The following is a 22,079-nucleotide window of genomic DNA, read 5'->3' on the forward strand; positions in this document are numbered from 1 at the left end:
GTCTGAGTGTGTGTGTGTGTGTGTGTGTGTGTGTGTGTGTGTGTGTGTGTGTGTGTGTGTGTGTGTGTGTGTGTGTGTGTGTGTGTGTGTGTGTGTGTGTGTGTGTGTGTCAGCATTGGAAATGCATATGATGTGGTGCTACTATAGATGAGAAGGAGCTCATCTTCAAACCCCCAACACCCCCGCCCTCTACAGTCTGTGTTCAGAGTTGATATAGAGACTTGCTTTGTCAGCAACGCTATAGACCCCGTCTCCAGGCAGCCTTGCAATTACCAATACATATGTATGAACACTCTCTCTCTCTCTCTCTCTCTCTCTCTCTCTCTGCCTCTCTCTCTCTCTGCTCTCTCTCTCTCTCTCTCTCTCTCTCTCTCTCTCTCTCTCTCTCTCTCTCTCTCTCTCTCTCTCTCTCTCTTTCCCTCTCTCTCCTCTCTCTGTGTCTCCAGCTAACTCAGCGGTGCGTAACAGGAGGCCCCAGATGATGAGACCTACTGGTCCTCACTCCACTTACCACGCCCTAAGGGGCCAAAGCCTGGAGCTAGAGTGCATCGTCCAGGGCCTGTGAGTATGTCTGTGCATGAGTGTGAGCACTTGTGTGCGTGTGTGCGTGCATGCGTGCGTACGTCCGTGTGTGTGTGTGTGTGTGTGTGTGTGTGTGTGTGTGTGTGTGTGTGTGTGTGTGTGTGTGTGTAAAGTTGTACCATAATACTGTTTATCTATCTAACAAATATTCCTCTGTCACCTTTCCACCCCTATGTCATTCTCTTTCTCATCCTACCCCCCCTCCCTGTCCATTCTACCATCGTTCACCTTCCCCGTTGCCTTCCACATGTATCCCCCTCCCTCTTCCTTTCCCCTTATTTCCACATCTTCCTCTTCCTCTCCCTCCACCCCTCGCCACTTCCTTACTTCTCCTCCTTGACTCCATTCTCACCTCCAACTCTCCCTTGCGTCCCGGCATCCACCCCACCTCCCCTCCCCTCCCCCCCGTCTCGTCTGGCCCCTCCCTACTCTCGTCTCTGTCCTGCCCCCCCAGTCCCACTCCCACTGTGTCCTGGCTGAGGAAGGACGACCAGATGTCTGAGTCCCGGATCACCAGGGAAATGCATGACCGCCGACTGTACTTCAGCAACATCTCTGAGAGCGACGGCGGGGAGTACCAATGCACAGCCATCAACACCCAGGGCAAGGTCACCCACGCTTACACTGTACTTGTCGAAGGTACGGACACGCGCTTGTGTGCACGCACACGCACGCACAAACACGCACGTGCACACACACACACACACACACACACACACACACACACACACACACACACACACACACACACACACACACACACACACACACACACACACAAACTAGCCCTCAGACAAACCGCACGCACCTTAGTCCTTTGTTTACATTTATAATGGTCAAATTTGAGCTTTCTCAGCTCTGTGTAACATCAAAATGTATTGCATTGTTTATGTGTGCTATATACTGTATACATGTACTACTGTGTGCCTACTACTAGCGGCTCCATACTGGACCAAGAAGCCAGAGAGCGAGCTCTATGCCCCAGGAGAGACTGTCAAACTGGACTGTCAGGCTGATGGCACACCCTCCCCTGCCATCAGCTGGAGCATGAATGGAGCCCCCCTTTCAGGTACACGCACGCGCACACGCACACGCACACACACACGCACACGCACACGCACATGCACACGCACGCACACACAGTGGTGGAAAGTAACGAAGTACATTTACTTAAGTACTGTACTTAAGTACGATTTTGAGGTATTTGTACTTTACTTGAGTACTTCCAATTTCCAATACCTTTACTTCTACTCCACTACATCTCAGAGGCAAATATTGTACTTTTACTCCACTACAATTTGAAATCTTTAGTTACTAGTTACTCTTCAGATATAAATTATGATATTATAAAACATACATTAACCACTTTAACCCTATTTTATACATAGGCTATTTGAAAATAGCCGATCTACAAGCTCACAACGAGTCGCGATGCGACGCGTTGTAAGCTTGTAGATCTGCTATTTTCAAATATTTAGTACTTTTACTTTTGCTACTTTAAGTACATTTTGATGCCAATACTTTTGTACTTTTACTCAAGTAAACTTTGAATTCCGGACTTTTACTTGTAACAGTACTTCTACTTTGCAGTATTGATACTTTTACTTAAGTAAAACATTTGAGTACTTTTTCCAACTCTGTCTGTACTTCTGTACTATTCATCACTTTCGAGTGATTCATTGCGTTCCCTGACCTCCAACCCTAACCTTAACCATCACCACTGAATGCTTAACTTTCACCTTTTAATTAACTTTAATTGATTCATTTGAATGTGCTGACTGTGTGTGCCTGTATGTGTGTTTGTTATCAGAAATCGACAAGGACCCCAGGCGTAGTGTGACGGCAACTGGGGCTCTGATCCTCAGGGACGTGGTTTTCACAGACACAGCCATCTACCAATGTAAGGCCTCCAACAAGCATGGGACCATCCTCGCTAACACCAACGTCTATGTCATTGGTGAGTTTGTGTGTTTGTGAGAGAGAGAGCATTGTGAGTGTAAAGTTTTATCAGTAAAATATATTTTGGCTCTTCTGATTGTACCATAGCCAAGTGACTTAATTTGCAACGTGATTGCTATAATAAAGACCACTATGATACCATTGGATATTTTGTGTACAACTCATTGATGTATGCGGGACCTTGTCATGTAATTTAGCTTTTCTCTACTGCCCCCCCCCCCCCCCCCCCCCCAAAAAAACTCCTTCCGGTGCCCGTGGGTGGACATAATTTATGGTGTGTGTGTGTGTGTGTGTGTGTGTGTGTCCAGAGCTCGAACCCCAGATTCTGACTAAGGATGGTCAACCGTACCCAGTGGCAGAGGGGCGGACGGCTGTATTAAACTGCCAGACCTTTGGTTCACCTAAACCCAAGGTCACATGGTAAGTCATCAACACACTTCTCTCTTCTATTCTACTTTTTTAACCACTTTCAATCTGGCATCACTATTTTACGCATGTCATTACAACATTTTTGAAAATAGCAGATATGCAAGCTCGCCTATTTCCTTTAAAATGACATGCCCAAAATAGGGATGCCAGGGTTAGAAAGTGGTTAATGAATATATAGATTATGGAAAGAGAAGGGATGACAAACAGCACATGCAAGCCATAATCAAACCTATGATGACATGACTTAATCAAACCCTATTCTATTCTATTCTAGTTTATTAACACATTTGTTGCCTTCGCACTCAGTGTGGTAAATTAACGCTAGTCACCAGTTAAAGGCAGATAAATAGCTGTGGTTGGTAACTATTCTAACAGCGACCTGGTCATAATATAGAATGTGTGTGTGTGTGTGTGTGTGTGTGTGTGTGTGTGTGTGTGTGTGTGTGTGTGTGTGTGTGTGTGTGTGTGTGTGTGTGTGTGTGTGTGTGTGTGTGTGTTCCCCCAGGCAAAGTGACAGTGACACCGCTCTGCTGGCGGATCCCAGAGTAAACCCACTTGCTAACGGCGCTCTCCAGATCAGTAATGTCTCCCACGACGACTCGGGGCTGTACACCTGCTCCGTACAGCAAACCAACCTGTCAATCAGCGCAGTACTGGAGGTGCTCAGTGAGTAAAACGCACACACACACACACACACACACACACACACACACACACACACACACACACACACACACACACACACACACACACACACACACACACACACACACACACACACACACACACACACACACACACACACACACACACACACACACACACAGAGAGAGCTTATTTTCACCATGACTTTTATTTGCTCCCTGACTCTCTCTCTCTCTATCTCTATCTCTATCTCTATCTCTATCTCTCTCTCTCTCTCTCTCTCTCTCTCTCTCTCTCTCTCTCTCTCTCTCTCTCTCTCTCTCTCTCTCTCTCTCTCTGTCTCTCTCTCTCTCCCCCACAGACAGGACAGTGATTATCTCTCCTCCTCAAGCTCTGAACGTGCTGCCTGGGGAGACGGCCATCTTCACTTGCCTGGCTGTGGTGGACCCTAAACTCCAGGCTCCACTCCTGCAGTGGAGGAAGAATCTACAGAAAATCTTCCAGTCCAGTCTGGATGACAAGTAAGGCCTGATTCTACTGATGCTATGGAGGAGAAGGGCAGGATGAGGATGATAATGATGGGGATTATGATGATTATGATGATACTGACAATAACTGCAATGATGATGAAGATAATGATGATGATGATAATGACAATCTTTATAAAGTTAAACCCACCATTGCCGGGGGGTTATTGGGCTGTCAGCGCAAAGTGATAACGTTTTCTAATGTATAATATATCAATTCCGGGAATCTCTGTATGTATGTTTGAATGTCCTCCCATTCGCATATTTTGAGAACCATTCATCCGATTGACTTCACACTTGACGGTTGTATTGCTGAGGACACGAGGAAGTGCAGTGTCAAGTGTGAAGTCGAGCGGATCTCCAGAACGGGCACATGTTCTGAATGGTGACCACGGCCTGAACGGGCACTGTCTTTCTTCCATTTCTCTCATGGAAATAACAAAAACAATGGAGCTTGCACAAAAACTAATTTCACCCACTGTATTGCACCTGTAAACCTATGACGTGACAATAAAGTTTATTCTGATTCTGATTCTGTCGTCACCGGTAACTATAATGATAATAATGATAATGATAAGAACCATGATGACGATGATGATAATAATGACATGATCTATGATGCGATGATGAAGTAGATGGTAATGACAAGAACTATACTGTTATAATTATGGTGGTGGTGGTGGTGGTGATGAGGATGATGACCATTGCTATGCTATTCCAGGTATACAATGAAAGGTCCAGATCTAATCGTGGCCAATGTACAGCCTGAGGATGAAGGCATATACACCTGTGAGGTCATCACAGAGCTGGACGAGGCTTCGGCCAGTGGCTCCATCACTTTAGTCGGTAAGAACGGCAGAACCATCTGAACGTACATTATTTAGCTAATTACCTAATTAGTGTCTCAAACTGACAATGTGAACATGAACATATAAATATATAACTCAGTAAGGAATAGTTTTAAAATCATAAGCCAACCTAAAATGTTCGCAAATAGTTAGATTAATTAGGGCCCAACATTACATGTGGGAGCTGAATTGTAGTCACCCTGTCTGTCTGTCTCTCTGTCTGTCTGTCTGTCGATGTGTACACAAATTTGTTCGTCTCGTGACAATCAGGGTGGCGCCCTTTGAAGTTGATAAAGTAAACATAATGTATACTTAATGTTCTATGTTCCTGTTTTGACTTTGTGAGCACCTCATCACCACCTGGAATGGAGTCGTCACCCATTGAACTCTAAGAAGCACTCGGCTCGCCTTTGTTCTTATACATAATGTTTGTTGCCCTCCTCAGATCGCCCAGACCCCCCTGGCCTCCTGCAGATCTCTGATCATAAACATCGTGCTGTAACACTCAGCTGGACCCCTGGAGATGACCACAACAGCCCTGTCATAGGTATGCACACACGCACGCACCCACGCACATGACGCACACACGCACGCACGCACGCACATGACGCACACACGCACGCACGCACGCACGCACGCACGCACGCACGCACGCACGCACGCACGCACGCACGCACGCACGCACGCACGCACACACACACACACACACACACACACCCACCCACACACACACACACACACACACACACACACACACACACACACACACACACACACACACAAACATTAACACAGCATTTCATCCTGGCTTCTGGCTAGCTACTCCCAGTACTAGTCTTGTATCATCTATCACCCTCTGGGAAGATGAAAGGCTGCTCTGTTTTCATTACTCTGACAGATTCTTCCTACACAGCTGAAATGGTCTCAATACGCCTTTATCTCTGCTGAGCATTTATTCACGTTTCCATTCCATTGATATTTACCTCTTGTGTTGAATCTCCCTCTCTCTCTCTCTCTCTCTCTCCCTCCCTCCCCAGAGTATGTAGTAGAGTTTGAAGACCAGGGTACCAAGCACAGGGGATGGGAGGAACTTAAGAGAGTAGGTGGAAATAAGGCGAGCACTAACCTCCCACTGCTGCCCTACGTGTCTTATCGTTTCCGGGTGATTGCTGTCAATGATGTGGGTCAGAGTGACCCCAGCAAGCCCTCTGACCTCCACAACACACCCGCTGAAGGTTAGGGTCACAGCTTTTGTATTTATTGTTATGATTAATCTAGTTTTGTACGTATTTAATGAAAAACTCTCATATATTCTAAAACTCTTGTGCCTGTAAAATGTAAGTAGTACATCATGTTGCAAGTTGTTACAGCCTTATATTCTGTACCAGTGAAATAGCTCTTACAGTGTTATTGTGTAAGCATTCCAGTATTTAAGGTTTGTTCACAACTATAAGGTCATTCTAAAAAATGCATTGTTCTGTTTATTCAGTATTCCTTTGTAATAGATCCATAAAGACTCATGCTACAACACCCATAGTTATAGCAATGTTATAAATCAATAGCAATGAATTCAACTTATAATGGCTTACTTATTTTATATATTAAACTTATAGCTAATACATAATTAAGTCAACCTCTTAAATCGTCCTTAAATCGTCCTCAGCACCAGACAACAACCCAGAGGATGTAAGGAGTGAGTCCACTGACCCTGACTCTCTGGTCATCTCCTGGGAGGTACTGTACACCTATTTATTGCACCTTTTTTCCCACAGATAATTTGAAGTTCACAAACAAACGACACATTTCTTCTGGAAGTGTCTTGTTTGTGATTGGCTCTCATCCCTGTCACTCCAGGAAATGGACAAGCGTAGCTTCAATGGACCGGAATTCCAGTACAGGGTGCTGTGGAGGCGAGTGATGGGCAGCGGACCAACCTGGCACATGAACTACACCACTACACCTCCTTTCGTTGTCACTGACGTTGGCAACTACTCTGCCTTTGAGATCAAAGTTCAGGCTATCAATGAAAAAGGAGAGGGACCAGAGCCAGACCCCGTCATTGGCTACTCTGGGGAGGATGGTAAAGAAATCTACCACCAGAATATCTCTTGGGACTCTTGGGTGGGGCATGGGTAAAGTTCATGCCCATACGAGCGTAATCGTGGGAGGGAAGCTGGACGGGGGAGGGCAATCTTTGTCACGGCACCAGCAACTCCTATAGGTTGGTGAAGAGCACCTGTCTGCCGAGGTGTTCAACTTTGAGGAATAGGGTGTTTCTTGGCATGGCTCCTCATTAGCAGGTGAAAAGAAGCGGCAGGCGATTCCATGTGTATCGGAGGAGGCATGTGGTTTCAATAGCACCAGTTTCAGGACCATCCAGTCTGAAACACAACCAGTGGGGGGTCAGCAGGGACAAGACTACACAAGTTGTGTGTGTAAATCATGCGTTAACATAAATAAAAAAGAAAATTAGGAGAAAATGGGCAATATTGGCAAGAAAAAAGAGAAAGGAATGCCTCATGGAAAAGGTCTGGAAATATTTTCACTGATCTAGCTAACAGTCGCTAAAGTTGTCATGTATTAATCAACTAAGAGACTTTTGTAAGATTCAGATCGTATCTCTCTGGATCCCTTCTCAACACGTCACAGTCTCTCCTCATCCACTCTCCTTCTCTCGCTTCCTCTCTCTCAGACCCCCAAGAGGCTCCTATGGATGTGGGAGTGGCGCTGCTGAACAGCACGGCCATCAGGGTGACCTGGGCCCCAGTGGACAAGGAGACAGTCAGAGGACTCCTGCTGGGATACAAGGTACACTTCTTGTATCTATTCTATTCTTTGGCCTAACACATCGGTCCTCATGAATAAGACATACTCTGTTGCAGGTGGAGGAACTGTAGATCAGAAATTTGATTAGACAACCTATTATTATGATGAGACTGAAGATGCTTATCCCAAGCGGGTGTAATTATCTTTCATTAACACCCTCAAATCAGCTATACCCTTTTGTAACTATATTAAAACCACACAATTTTCCTGGCGAGTTAAGATCTATGAAGCTTTAACAAAATGCCATAAATAAAGAATACATAGAGTTCAGGCATAATCTAGAAAGCCAATATGAAGCTGGATTTCTTTCCTTCAAACATAATGAGGGGAAGTGCAAACCAAGTTGTTTGAATGGTTTCCTCTTTAACAACTTCACCTGGCTGTCTCCCCCGTTCCAGATCCACTTGACCAGGTTTGGTTCCAGGGGCCATCACCGAGGCCGAAGGTCCAGGGAGCCAGAAACCACGGTGGTGATGGAGACAGGGCCTAACGAGGAGAAGCGGGTCATCAGTGGTCTTAAGCCGTTCTCCCACTACGCTCTGTCTGTCACTGTATTCAACGGCAAGGGAGAGGGACCACCCTCCGAGCCACTGTCCTTCCACACTGAGGAGGGAGGTGAGAAATAAAAAGGAGAATGACCTATTTTGGTGGGGGTGGTGTTTGTGTCAGTGGAATGAGATCATCTGAAGACAGATTGGAATTTGAATAGAAGTTTGCGTTTTGCCAGATAACTATCAATCTTCTCATATATTAACCTCTATAACCTTTGAGATGGAACAAAGGATGGAAACAGGGCGGTAGTTGCCGGGATGTAATTTGCTTCCTTTTTTATACAGAGGGGTTACTCTTGCAACGGTGTAGCAATAGAGGAAGTGGAAGGGAAGGGAACAGGGAAGGGGTGAAAGGATGGTAGGGATAAATAGTATGGTGCAATTGAGGTGTAGAAAGCATTCATGGACCGAAGAATGTATGGCAAAGTGCAGTATTTACAAAGTGAAATGTACTTTGTAATCAAGCCTTTACTGTCTTGTTGCTAGCTCCTGGTCCTCCCATGTCCCTGTTCCTGGAGAGCCCAGGAGAGGAAGAGATAACTGTCCGCTGGTCTCCACCTGCCGAACCCAATGGAATTCTCATAGGATATCTGCTGAAATTCATGGGTACCATTTACGCCTGAACACCTTCCATCAAATACAAATACATTTACATAACATAGGCCCACAGCATACATCAATCTCGCTGTTTGTTAAAGTGCTTCTTTCCATGCATTATAAAGGACAATAGAAAGTAGATGTCAGTAGAGGGCATAAGACAATGCATTTTCCACATGATCGATAGCGCTGAGGAAAGTCAATACCAGAGCTTGCTAATGGTCATTATCAGTCAGTTGCATGTCACACACCCAGAAGGTTGTGTTAGAGAGCAGGCAGTGATTGAGTGATGCGTTCTGTGATTGTGTGGTGGTCAGTCGTGGACAGCGATGACAACACAATGCAGGTGGTGGACATAAGTGACCCCAAGATCACACACCGCACCCTGACGGGCCTGGACCCACACAGCCGATACCGCTTCTACCTAAGTGGACGCACTGGCTTTGGGGACGGAGAGTCCATAATAAGGGAGGGTGCCACCATTCTGGAAGGAGGTACAATTGCAGGCTATAGCGTGTTTATTAGCATCATAGTGTATGAAAATGTGTGACAATGTTTTCATGCGAGTACTAGAATGTGAGTTTGAGTGTCTGAAACCCATTTCAGCTCCCCCTGACAACTTCGGCCTATCTGTTGGAGAAAAGTCAGTCAATTTCAGCTGGGTGACCAACGAGAGGCACAGGAACCTTGTCTTCCAGATCCACTACCTCAACAAGAAAGGTACTGTATATAGGGAGCCCCAAATGTGCATGTTATCGCTGTCAGGCAGAAACCTTGTATGTCCGAAACATACAGGCAAACCTGTGGATCCAATCTAGTTATTATTTTTAGTCACTCTAAGCTCTTTTTAGTCACTTTAGGCTCTTGTTAATACTTATCATTGGAAAAATATTCATGAAACCCACAGACAGACCTAAACACTTTCAACCTGGTGTCCTTATTTCGTCCTTGTCATAGATTACATTTTTCAAAATCTTTCAAAAATAGTTGTGAGCAAGGAGATACAAGGTTTGTAGCGACGATATACTGTATATGGAAGACCTCATTTCATTCACCCGGCCTGTAGTAAACTGTACATGTTTTGGATACAGACATCGTGGTACTGAACCACAAAGAAAAACAAAATGTCTGTTCTCCTTCATGCAGGTAATGGTAAATGGAAGCAGTCAGAGACTGTGAACTCCTCGCAGTCTTTCTACGAGCTGAAGGGCCTATCTCCTGGCTCTAATTACCACCTACGCTTCACCCACAGCAGCAGCCTCTTCTGGGAGACTGACATCACGACCAGTGGGACAGGTAGGACCCGATGCCCCAGTTCATCCCTTTTTTCTCCCTCTCCTCTGGGCGTCACGCATTCTAACATAAAGACTTGGATCCTACAAAGTGTCTCAAGGCGGCCTGTGATGCCTGTGAAGTGCTTTCAAAGACCCCGATGAAAAGAGGGCTTGGCGAGCCGTATGAAATGATCTATTAGTACTGTTTGTTTGGGCCATCGCGCCGTATTCCCCTGGTTCCCTTGTGTAACATCTACAGTCTCTGACAGAATGTCTCTGTGGTTTAGAGACACCCTGCACTCTCTTTCTTTTCTTCTGCTCTCTTTTTAATCTCCTTTCTCTTCCTTTCATCCTCTCTTTCATCCCCTCATCCCCTCCTGTGCTTTCATCCCGTCTCCTCTGCCATGCCTCCGTTTTCAATGTTCTCACTTCTTCTCTTTCTTCATTCTGCCCTCAATCTCCCATTCTCCCTGTCTGAAGGAGTAATGGAGAGCACAAGCTTTGCCACAGAGGGCTGGTTTATTGGGCTTGTGAGCGCCATCGTGCTGCTACTGCTGATATTGCTCATCCTCTGCTTTATCAAGAGAAGCAAAGGTGGAAAGTATTCAGGTAAGTCTCTCCCATGTGGTGAGAATACAACATCGTTCTCAACAGCCAACCATAGTATGTATCAAAGGCCTTTGGTCATAGTGGCCATGAACAACCGCAATAAGCCACTATATATTTGGCCCTGGAAATTCAAAAATATATTTCAGATATATTTTGGCCACTCTAAATGTATTATGTTTTTTGAATTTATTACACCAGAAAAATGGCAAACTAAGAGATTTATACTGTATGTTTGAGTTATTGAGAGCTGCTTCTCATGCTGATCGCCGTATTGATTTATAGTGTTACAACTCATTTGTCTGTCTACTGGAAACGTTCACTCACTGTTTGTGCTTGTATTTCACATGTCATGTCAGTCATATACTTGGCCACAGTAGAGTTCTAAGTCACTTTCATGCAATTTGTCTATTCTATATTTTCTGCTTATTTCTGGTGAACGTTTTTGGTGTTTACTACGGTAATGACTTAGTAGTCCTTTTTAAAGTAATAGAGGTGCATCCTTTATAACAAGGAAGAAAGACAGACAGACAGATGTTCCTTGTCTGCCACCTAATTTTATAGTTATTAATAGTTATAGTTGGCCTTATTGTTGGTGCTGAAACAATGGAATCATTGCACATATTCCAATTGTTTCTGAGGGTTCCAACTTGTCCTACTTAACTTGTGGCCTGTGGGGGCAGGTTGCAAAATACATTTGAACTGGTTTTGATGGATTGGGAAATGTATACACTGGTTGGACTGGCAATTGTGCTTCCAATCTCCTTTTAATTTTATGCAGGGGCTACTTGCACATCGTTTCTTTTTAAATTACCTTATTAGTTTCGGTGGGGAAATTGAGTTTTCAGCTTCACCCAGGTGATGGCTGCTCAGCTTATGATGAGAACTCAGGGGGGGGGGGGGGCACTTACGTGTCTTGCTCAGGCAAACCGGTGACCTTCTGATTACCAGACGGCCTCTCTACCCTCTAAGCTATGGCCGCCCCTAAAAGAAAGTTTAGTGTTTATTCACTTATTGGCCTTGTTATTTGTGCTGTTGAGTGCATAACTCTGACCCTTAATTGGTTCCAGTCAGCCTGGATCTACAGGGGATAACATGAAAACCTGAACATAACTGATGAATTGACAGGATTAAGCCTTGCTAAGGTTGAGTTATGAGTGTTAGCACTTCTACACGGTCAGTCTTATTTCTATAATGGTCACCTGGGAACGCAGTTAAAATATGTGTGGAAAATGGCATGTGCAGCACATGCAAGGATGTTATTTACTGTAAGGGATCTCTCACTGATGAGTTGTTTCAACTCAATTGTTCTTGCTGACTACAGTAAGTCCACTCAGACAGTTCCCTTCCAGGAAATGAATAGAAGCTATGCTGAGGACGTTGAATTGTCTAGACTCTAGAGCTATATAACTGTTATTGAAAATGACATCTAAATGGGAACAGGATCTGAGCCATCAGATGAATAAGCTACAGCAAGCAACCAGGCTTTTAATGGAAATACTGTAAGTGGAATTAAGAAAGGATACTGTATGCTCTGCTTAATGCCAAGGTGGTCTCTGTAGACTAGAAGCACACTCCAAGTGGGAATATATATTTTATGTTGTATGTGGTATTGATGAGTTGAGGATATAGAAACAGCAAGCAGTCCAAAATATATCTTTTTCAACATCTCCTTCTAAAGAAGGAAGAAAGGGCATGGCAAATCCTGTTGAATTCATGAAGAAATGCCACCATAATAATCGGTAATAGACTTGTTATAGCAATGAATAAATTAAATCAATTCAAAATGTTAACAGAGCTATTTTAAATCAGGTGTTTATGTATATTCAGCATAATCCAATTATTTTACAAATCAGCCTGGCTCTTAACACAAACTTCAAACACAAACGTCTGAGCCACATAAAATATACAGTACTGTTTACAGCTAGCCACTAAATCCTTTATCTACCGGTACGGTAGATTCTACCGTATATGTTACTGAAGCATTGTCCAATGGTTATTTGTCACTGCTGCCATCGTGCTATCATGTACCTATATCGACGGACTGTCGTTGTCAACTTCCCCGAAGTGGCTCAGAGTGCAAATCCGAGATGATCTTGGCGATTAAAGTACTGATAATGAAATCCAATCCAATTCTCCCTTTCAGTCAAAGATAAAGAAGAGGGTCCAACGGATTCAGAAGCACGGCCTATGAAGGATGAGACCTTTGGAGAGTACAGGTTTGTCCAGTCGAGTCCTCTAGACATCTGGCTTTCAACGTGGGGTCCGGGGACCCCCAGCGGTATTTGAAGGGGTTCAAGGGGGTCGTAAATTATTGATTGTTAGGTAGTCTCACGTAGCCAGATGATCAGAGATCATAGCCTACTGATAGGTCTGGGGAAATCTAAATTCAATGAATGGGCTTGGACGCCAGAGAAAGCCAGCTGTAACAAATACACCCACAACTTTGAAAACCATTCCTGATACCATCACATTTGAAAGACCGCTCCAAAGTCTTTGCATTAGTTCTGTGATACTGCTATTTTTTACATTTCAGATTTTTTTCCACCTAGTTTCCATTCACTGAATGTAGATGTCACCAGACATATCAGTAGGCAGAGATATCTAATCATCTGGCTACACAAGACTAAAAATTACCCTTGCAGATCTGTAATTCTGAGAGACAAATGGAACCAAATGGACCCTCATAAAACCATTTGGTTCCATTTGTACATTCTCAGAATTAAATAAAGGCTGAAGATTTTACATTGTAGATTGGGGTCCCACGTCCCAGAGATAAAAGCTATATCAAAGGTTACTTGGCCTAATGCGTATCAAACTGGGGGTCCTTGAAATTAAACAATATTGAGAATTACTAATCTCAACATCAGCATATGATTTCTTGAGCATTATATTATATGTATTGATCATTTAACTTCCTAAATCAACCCTGATTCCCTTGACATTGTTTTTTTCTAACCTTTTGTGTTCCTTACACTCTTCCCTCTTCTGACCAATGCCTCGCCCTGCTTAACAGATCTCTAGAAAGGTATGCTGGGATGTGCTTACTGGTGCATGCTTCCCCTGCTACTGCCTTGTGTCCAGTTAATACGCATTTGTATTGTCTTTAGAAAAAAGCTCATTTACCATCCTTTATTTGTTTTCAATTTTCCAGATTGTATGCAGTATTTTCAGTTGTGTGCGAAAAGACTCACTATAAATCATTGAATGACACTTATCTTTTCATGCAGCCATCAGTTGCCTATTAATAGGATCTTTTGTCCTTTGCCGTTTTATTCTCTCTCTACCTTGCTCTTTCTCCTCCTCCCCCTCTCCTGTTGTCCCTTTGCAGTGACAACGAGGAGAAGCACACAGCCAGCCAGGCTTCCCTGTGTGACGGGAGCAAGCTGTGCAGCGAGGACAACCAGGACTTCATGGGCAGCAGTGCCATCACCACTGAGCTGAACATAGACGAGTCCCTGGTCAGCCAATACAGCCGCCCTAGCGAGACCGCGGAACTGCAGGGTTTACCGGACAGCTCCCCCCTCAACCCCACCACCGTCTCTCCAACCAACAATGGCCTGCCCAACTCAGTCGCCATCCTGGATTAACCTCCACACCACGTCCCCTGGGAACTGTCAGACCAAAACATGTCAACACATATGTGCCCATACGCTCCTGCTCCCTGCTGACTTTGTGATCCATAGTTTGACTACTAACAAGAGATCGATACATTGACTATTCAGATGCCCCTGGCAGCCATCTGATTGACCCCCGACTATTTTCTGACCAAAGGAGTGTCCAGAGTAGTGGACGTTGAGACACAAGTCTGACTGACGAAAGACAATAGATAGAGACACGTTCCCTGACCTTATGATGTCCTTAGACCCCACCCCCCCTCTACTCTTCGTAGTTTACAGCATACCCGATTATGGCTTTCATCTATCTGCCTCTTTTCTCTTTCTCTCTATCCCGTATCATGGTGACATTGGATTGGGAGAGATGTTATAATAAACACAACTATTAATAAAAAGAAAGCTAGAATGCCATAGAGATCGACATATCAGAGGGATTTTAGGTTCTGGTCCTGCGGAGAGGCGTATTGGTGGAGGGGGGCATTAGGAGAGTCTAATGAGGGAGACAGAGAGGCACAAGCTGATGTGAGAAGTTGTAAATCTTAAATATTCATGATCATGCATTTTATATTATTTTGTATTTTATATGTCTAAAGCCATTTGATGTCTCAAGACAGTAATTGCCAATGCCATTTTTTTCCTACGAAACTTTTTTAATACAAATCATATTTTTGGTTATGTCAGTGTTTATTTATGTTTTCAACCGTTTCATATAATTTTTTACGTCCCTTATGTAATTCAGTACTTCATGCCCTATAGGTTTACTGACACGTTTCATATGGATCAAGATATCACTACAACTAACTGAAGCCAGGTTTCTTATTATAAATAACATTGGATGCATCAAAGGAATTTGCTGTGAAAATGCTGAATAGCACGTGGTGTATATAACTGCATCTACATTTATCTATTAGCCATAAGACAGTATTATGGATATGTACTGTACATGCTCCTTATAAGTTCCTGTGCCTGCTGGGTCTGCATAGAGCAACAGACTGATGTCATTACTCTGTCGCCTTTTCACCAGAAGTGTAATGTCATTATTGGTATGAAACTGTAATTCTTTTGTGTAGAGACCTTTGTGTAGCTTTCTGTATTTGTCAGTGTCTCTTTCTACAGTGTATTAAACAAATGTCTCTAATGAACAATCTTCCCATCTGTCCATCTCACCCGTCACAAAATGGAGCAGTGTTTCTGTGATGATTTTAGGGTGAAGTACACACAACTTATTATTTTCTGGGCCCTCATCAATGCAAGATGTGACAGCAGTCATTGTACACTGAAGGCAAGCAGTTGATATTTACATAAAACACAGAATGTATCATTTGTTATAGCTGGTTAGAAGTATTATTGACATGCCAAAAACCCTTTTTGGAATTATTAAAGGAGAAAAAGAAATTCTGGAGATATACTGGAGAGATTAAGACAGGTTTTCCTGGAGTGAGAGCTTTCAGCATTTCATTGAATGTAAATACAGCCCTTAAAGATTGTTTTGATTAACCGACCAGTTTGTATGATAAAAAAAGAAAATGTGAAAAATGTGCAGGTTTTAACTTTGTATTACGTTCATTTTGAAACGTTTCAAGTAGTCTTTCCCTTCCTTGTATTGATGCTATTCACACTTTCCTTATTGGACAAATAATTAAAGTGAGATTTGGCTGTTTTAGATAAAGCTAGTTCCTAGTTAAAACAATATATTAAAAAAGACAAAAAAAATCCCCATCTATCCTTAGACGTTTGCAAAACCCACTTAAAAAAAGTGCATTAATTCCTATTGTCTTTTAGTATAGTATAGTATAGTAGAAACATTGGAAAGAGAGCTAAGATCGCATTCATGTCTGTAACCATCTAGTAAACCTTTGCAGTGCAGTGAGTATCTGTGGAGTCTTTGTCTGGTGCATTTATTAGAGATGGGGATGCAGTGAGCCAGTTTGTGCTTACCACAGGGAGTAGCTATACGTATGCAATGTTGCTGTCTCTGCACTCCCTACTCAAACAATAGTCTGCCACTAGACTAAAATGCCACCTACTGTATTGACAATCCTAGAGATTGAGAATAGAGTAATTGTGTTAATGGGCTTGTGGCACTGAAGGAACTGTACTTTGAGTGAGCTCCCTGTTGTTGGTTGTACAGACACACTCAGGACAACAAAAAAAGAAGTTAGAAGTCTATTTTCATACAGTAATGATAAACAACATGAAATATGCCAATATTCTATCTTGACTATTTGCTGCTAAACATCTGTGTTTTGTCAGTGTCAGAGCAAATGTTAACCTTGAATGAAGGATTGAGTGTACGCGCGCAGATACTCACTCTACTGCCACTCGCTCTTTGCTTTTCGTGCATTGAGGGGAAAGCTGAGGCCGCTAGCCTTTGTTTCCACCTATGTTGTGTTTCCTCCTTTTTTAAAATACAGTTAAAACGCAAAAAAAAAAGAAAATCCATCAAAAAGTAAATTGTTGCATATAAAGAATCACAGCAACAGCTTCTTCAGTACATGAGAGCAGATGGATTTTTAATAGTGATGCCTAGGTGGGAGGGGAAGGTCGATGGAGACGGGGAAGGGGGAGGTAGGGGCGGAGGGTTATATATATAAAGTATGTCACTGCCGGAGGGAGATGTGCCTCTGTGTGGGGTGTGTGAGGTACACCATTAGGACACCAGGACCAGGGAAGTTTGTGCCATTGAGAAAGACAGGAGTGGGTGGGGTTGGGGTTTTGTTGGTCAGCTTCTGAGTGGACTTGTACTGCATATGGGGCCAATATTGTTGTATCTGCATAATGAGTCAACTACTGTAACTGAATATATGATCCAAAATAAAGTAACTGGAACAATCTGTACCAAAATAGGAGTCCCTTTCTGTCATCAGTATCATCCCGTATCGCTTACAAACATCGATGCTATGTGTCAACCTAAAAATACTCTGGAGGAATTGAATACCCCTTTTGTATGGATGCCAGATGGGAATAAATACTGAGTGAAACAATCAATAGACTTCATTTATTTACTTGTGTGAGTGCCAGTGGGCAATGTGAGGTGCTGATCTGGTCAGCGAGAGCTGGTATTGAACTGATTGAAGAAGTTTGCAGTGGGTTTGTTGGTGTAGAGTTTCTTGTTCAGGAACTCTTGACTGGGGAAGATAGAGAAACATACAGTACATAGTCACTCACTGCCCCCCAAAAAATAAAAATGTATTATATAAATTATAAAGTATATGTATTATTATAAAGTATGTATGCTTGTTCTGAATTCTACATCTGACGTCCTCATAGCAAAGTTTGCTATCCCATACTGAATACTCTATAAAGAATGTATTTTTTATAGGCTGCAACATGCATATTTGTATGAGTATACATGAACATGTATGTACAGTATGAGTATGCATGAGCTTGCGTGTGCTTCCTTACTATGTCTGCTGTTCTTTAGCCAGCTGCTTGTTGTATTGGTCCAGCTGTGTCCTTGTCTCCCTCTGGAGTTCATCTGTTCTCATCTCCTCCTCCTCTGCCTCTCTGGTCAGCTTCATTCGCTGGAAGTCCCACGCAGCATCCAAAAGCTTCTCAGCCTCAAGCTGCTTCTAAAAAAATGACATACAACAGAAGAAAAAACATCTGATGAACTTTTGACTTGCTCTGAAATGGCAAAATGAAATGCGTGTACTTTTTTTGTGGCAAGCTGTGCTGTGCTGAGCCTTACACTTTTCTAGAATAATCTCTCTTTTTAACCACCTTGTGTTGAGATGTATAAATATCCTGGAAAACCCAATGTGGCTTGACATTGAATAGGCAGCTTATAGAAAGCTGCATTGTCAGTGTCCCATTGTGTGCTTGAGTGTGACTTGCCTGTCTCTCAAGTCGTTGTTCAGCTCTTTCCCTGCGGATGTCTGTCAGCTGCTCGGCGCTCATTCCTCTCCATCTGTCTGTCAGAACCCTGGGCCGCCCTGGCCCGCCCGACTCCCTCTCTGCCGCCTCTGCACACTCGGTCAGCATGTCTGACGTCACCATGTGCCACATCTCTGCCAGACCCTCCCCTTCCTCTCTCGTACGCTGCTCTCTCAGCTTTTCTGCTCGTTCTGCAGCCTGGTGGCGAGAACAGCTTAGATAGATTAGGCCTGACCACTGATCCACGGTCAGTTTTACTGATCATTCCCTTTGGGATTAGGAATTTGGATTACGGTTGGGTAACCTGAGCTCTGATCTGAGGTTAGTCAGTTCTGCCTTGGGGGGGGTCAACCATGTGTTGAATGTCCTCCTGAGACACCAGCGTTCCACTCAGCCAGTCGTGTTTTCTTGTGCATCGTGCGTGTGAGTGGTTATTAGAGGAACCACATAATTGACATGAAAAAATAACATGACCTTAAGGATTTATAACGACGCCTCCCACCGGAGATGTCAACAAGAGTGCATTCAAGCATAATGAGAATAGCTAAATGGGGGCTTTTAAAACACAGACTGGGCCCATGCATACTGTACATTAAAGCAGTTTTCCATCACTAATGTGATGGCCATGCCCCTCCCCCAGTGACAGTGTACGCATCGTTTAGCATCTTCAATTAGTTATTTCAATTCCAAAAATCCCACCTCACTGGGTTTTTGCCTTGAGGATTCTTAGCAGGTGGTGCATGCGTGTGTGTGTGTGTGTGTGTGTGTGTGTGTGTGTGTGTGTGTGTGTGTGTGTGTGTGTGTGTGTGTGTGTGTGTGTGTGTGTGTGTGTGTGTGTGTGTGTGTGTGTGTGTGCGTGTGCGTGTGCGTGTGTGTGTACATGATGATAATACCAGAGCATGATTGTAGTTGTTGAGTGCGATGCGAGCAGCTTTATTACACTCCGCCTCCAGAGCATCCAGCTGAACCATCCTCAGATCCTGATGTACCATCTCTTTTCCTATAAGCACCTCTGAAACAAACACACACACGCACACACGCACACACACACACACACACACACACACACACACACACACACACACACACACACACACACACACACACACACACACACACACACACACACACACACACACACACACACTGGAAGTCATCTTCTGCAACTTTGCACACCCACATCCATCACCCATGGAATGCACCCTCCAACAACATACTCTCACACACATAACGGCCCTTTAAGATGAGCATCCATCAACGTCACCCCGGGATAAGGGCTGCGTGTAGGAGGAGTGTGTGATTGTTTGTGCATGCGTGCATGAAGCATGTATATGATTTACAGGGGCTATACTGTATGTCAGACCATCAGTAATCACTCGTTGTGTACAGTGTGTGTGTGTGTGTGTGTGTGTGTGTGTGTGTGTGTGTGTGTGTGTGTGTGTGTGTGTGTGTGTGTGTGTGTGTGTGTGTGTGTGTGTGTGGTGCGTGCATGCTTGTCTGCACATGTGCCTTCACCTTTGTGTTTGTCCTCCACACGCCTTTTCTCATCGACTTCCTTCTGCCCACGCAGCTCTCTTTCTGTGTTCTCCATTTGCATTCTCTTCTTCTCTTTCTCTCCAATGTCCTCACCCTTATAAATAAAATAAACAAAGAAATAAAGCCGGTAGGACTGAAGAATGATCTATTCAACCATTCGCTGTTGGACATTGGGTGAAGTTCCACTGCTACGCTGATATGTACATTTTGCCCATCACACAAGGCCCACCTGGAAGACCTGCATACTGGCAGGTCCCAGCTCTGCCTCACGAATGGTGGGTCTGAACGCCCCCTTCAGGTCACATATGAGATCAGCATCACGGGAGTCCTCCACGCGCTGATGAATGGTGCGATACTGAATGAGGTCTCTATTCAACGCTGCTCGCCTCTCCTCCTCATCTCTCTCTTGCTGCAACAGTGCTTCCTCGTGTCTCCTTCTCAACTCATCTGCAGGGTTGGAAAAGTAAAACAACATGTAAAATACAGTGGTGAATTATAAATATCAATTCAATGAATTTATCTCCCATCCCCTATATGTTACCAAAAGCATCCTCTCGCTGTCTTTCCACTTTTTCACGTAGTTTCTTCTCTTCCACCTGCTGATCCAGAGCACTGAGATCCACGCCCAACACACGGCTCCGTGTGTTGAAGATGCGAGCCTTGCGTGCGACCTCTGCAGCACGCCGGCGCTCAACAGCCTCCTCTGGGGCATGGTTCACTGGTAGATCCACTTTATACATGTTCACTGTTTCTAATGAGCCTATGAAAAGGAAAGGACAAAATGTCATCACCTGAAATACTCCTGTAGAGTAAAAAATACCTCAAAATTGTACTTAAGTAGCCTACAGTAGCTACTTGAGTAAATTCAATTAGTTACTTTCCACCACTGGTAAACGTAGAGCTAGTTTGGTCATGATGACTGAACATGTAGTAGAAGTAGAAGTTTTGATCAGTACTTACCGCTGCAGACAGCCCTTTTACATCAATGCATCAGCCTGCAGTAAAATGCATGCAACAATGGATGCAGAGACATCTTTCTGTGTTTGGTGACTTTGTAGCCATAGTAACCAGAGGTGCGCATGCTTGGTTGGTCTGAAGAAGAGGCTTTCCTATTGTTTTCCGTGTTGTTGCATCCAACACTGTGATGATGGGAATATAACTTTTAGCAAATAAAAGCATAAATATTTAATATAATAAATATAATATCACAGCCATCCTAGGGCTAACTATACGACAAATTACATAATATCGGCATAGCATCACAAACACATAACAATACATTTAAGTGAATATTCCTTGTTTAAACACAGAATTAGAACAATGATGGAAGAGGATGTGAATAATGTAAAACTTCTCCCATGCAACAAATAGCTTTTCAAGAAGGGGAAGGGGGCCATGTTGCCATGTCTGCTTATTATAAGCGACTTTGGGCTTGTTTTTTTGTATGTTTTTTTTTTTACTTTTTCCACACAGACCCAGGAGATAACATGCATACAAACTGGCTCAATAGTGCCCGTGCCAAACAGGACAATGTGGTATTGCAGGTGACAGTGCTTTATAAGCCAGAGAGAAGTTAGTTGGAATGAGTATATCTGAGGCTTGATTTAGGCTCAAACCTTTTGAAAAACGTTTGAGGGACATAAACAATATGATATTAAATATTATTATTATTTTTTGAATTCATGTTGTAGATCCTTCCAGTGGTTCTCAAACGTCAGAAAGACCCCCACATTATTATGTATTTGTCTACTCTGCAGCAGACCCCATTACATCTGAAAATATTTTATGCCAGGGATCGATCCCCCCATGCAAGATTTGTGTTGTTAAAATGTTTTCAAAAATATTCCACATCTTTCACATTTTCTTCAAGATTAAAAAAAAGCAGATCTACAGGCTCACAACGTTGCGACGTTTTGTGAGCTTGTAGATCTGCTTTTTTTCCCCGCAGTCAATGAATGTAATGTTTAAAGGGTGAAGGGCTCAGGTTTTAATCCTTTTAGCAGACCTAGTATAGAACTGTACTTTCTGTGCTTTTTTATTTGGCAAACTGTTAATTAAGTATTCAATCAATCAATCAATCAATCAATCAATCAATCAATCAATCAATCAATCAATCAATCAATCAATCAATCAATCAATCAAAGGACCTCAATGGAAACAAGCCATAAGCTTTCTTGGGTTTAAAATCCTCATATTCTTGTATTGA

General features: G+C 43.5%; 2 protein-coding genes across 4 annotated transcripts in view; one reads left to right on the plus strand and one right to left on the minus strand.

Moving 5' to 3' along the window:
- Positions 1-16,883, plus strand: part of l1cama (L1 cell adhesion molecule, paralog a) — a 59,261-nt gene extending 42,378 nt beyond the window's left edge. For 2 of the 3 annotated variants that reach the window (XM_084068478.1, XM_084068479.1), the window contains 21 exons: positions 447-561; positions 1,037-1,221; positions 1,520-1,651; positions 2,393-2,539; positions 2,850-2,961; positions 3,476-3,636; positions 3,977-4,136; positions 4,864-4,988; positions 5,436-5,537; positions 6,028-6,225; positions 6,654-6,724; positions 6,845-7,070; positions 7,683-7,798; positions 8,215-8,431; positions 8,854-8,973; positions 9,282-9,458; positions 9,571-9,684; positions 10,111-10,260; positions 10,719-10,847; positions 12,991-13,063; positions 14,176-16,883. In XM_084068478.1, the coding sequence (XP_083924604.1) occupies positions 447-561; positions 1,037-1,221; positions 1,520-1,651; positions 2,393-2,539; positions 2,850-2,961; positions 3,476-3,636; positions 3,977-4,136; positions 4,864-4,988; positions 5,436-5,537; positions 6,028-6,225; positions 6,654-6,724; positions 6,845-7,070; positions 7,683-7,798; positions 8,215-8,431; positions 8,854-8,973; positions 9,282-9,458; positions 9,571-9,684; positions 10,111-10,260; positions 10,719-10,847; positions 12,991-13,063; positions 14,176-14,434 (3,089 nt within the window). In that variant the 3' untranslated portion in view covers positions 14,435-16,883. The remainder of the gene's footprint in view (positions 1-446; positions 562-1,036; positions 1,222-1,519; positions 1,652-2,392; positions 2,540-2,849; positions 2,962-3,475; positions 3,637-3,976; positions 4,137-4,863; positions 4,989-5,435; positions 5,538-6,027; positions 6,226-6,653; positions 6,725-6,844; positions 7,071-7,682; positions 7,799-8,214; positions 8,432-8,853; positions 8,974-9,281; positions 9,459-9,570; positions 9,685-10,110; positions 10,261-10,718; positions 10,848-12,990; positions 13,064-14,175) is intronic. The other variant, XM_084068480.1, reaches the window with a different exon arrangement.
- Positions 16,884-17,471: 588 nt separating this feature from the next.
- Positions 17,472-20,849, minus strand: ribc1 (RIB43A domain with coiled-coils 1). Its single transcript, XM_084070081.1, has 8 exons — positions 20,834-20,849; positions 20,415-20,633; positions 20,103-20,320; positions 19,853-19,967; positions 19,231-19,349; positions 18,299-18,535; positions 17,867-18,033; positions 17,472-17,589 (listed from the first exon to the last, which is right to left on the minus strand). The coding sequence occupies exons 2-8, from the start codon at positions 20,611-20,613 to the stop codon at positions 17,508-17,510; spliced, it is 1,137 nt and encodes a 378-aa protein (XP_083926207.1). The 5' UTR covers positions 20,614-20,633; positions 20,834-20,849; the 3' UTR covers positions 17,472-17,507.
- Between the last annotated feature and the right edge of the window lie 1,230 nt (positions 20,850-22,079).

This window comes from Gymnoscopelus microlampas (genome assembly GCF_963454915.1).
Source record: "Gymnoscopelus microlampas genome assembly, chromosome: 10".
In the NCBI taxonomy this organism is placed as follows: Eukaryota; Metazoa; Chordata; class Actinopteri; order Myctophiformes; family Myctophidae; genus Gymnoscopelus; species Gymnoscopelus microlampas.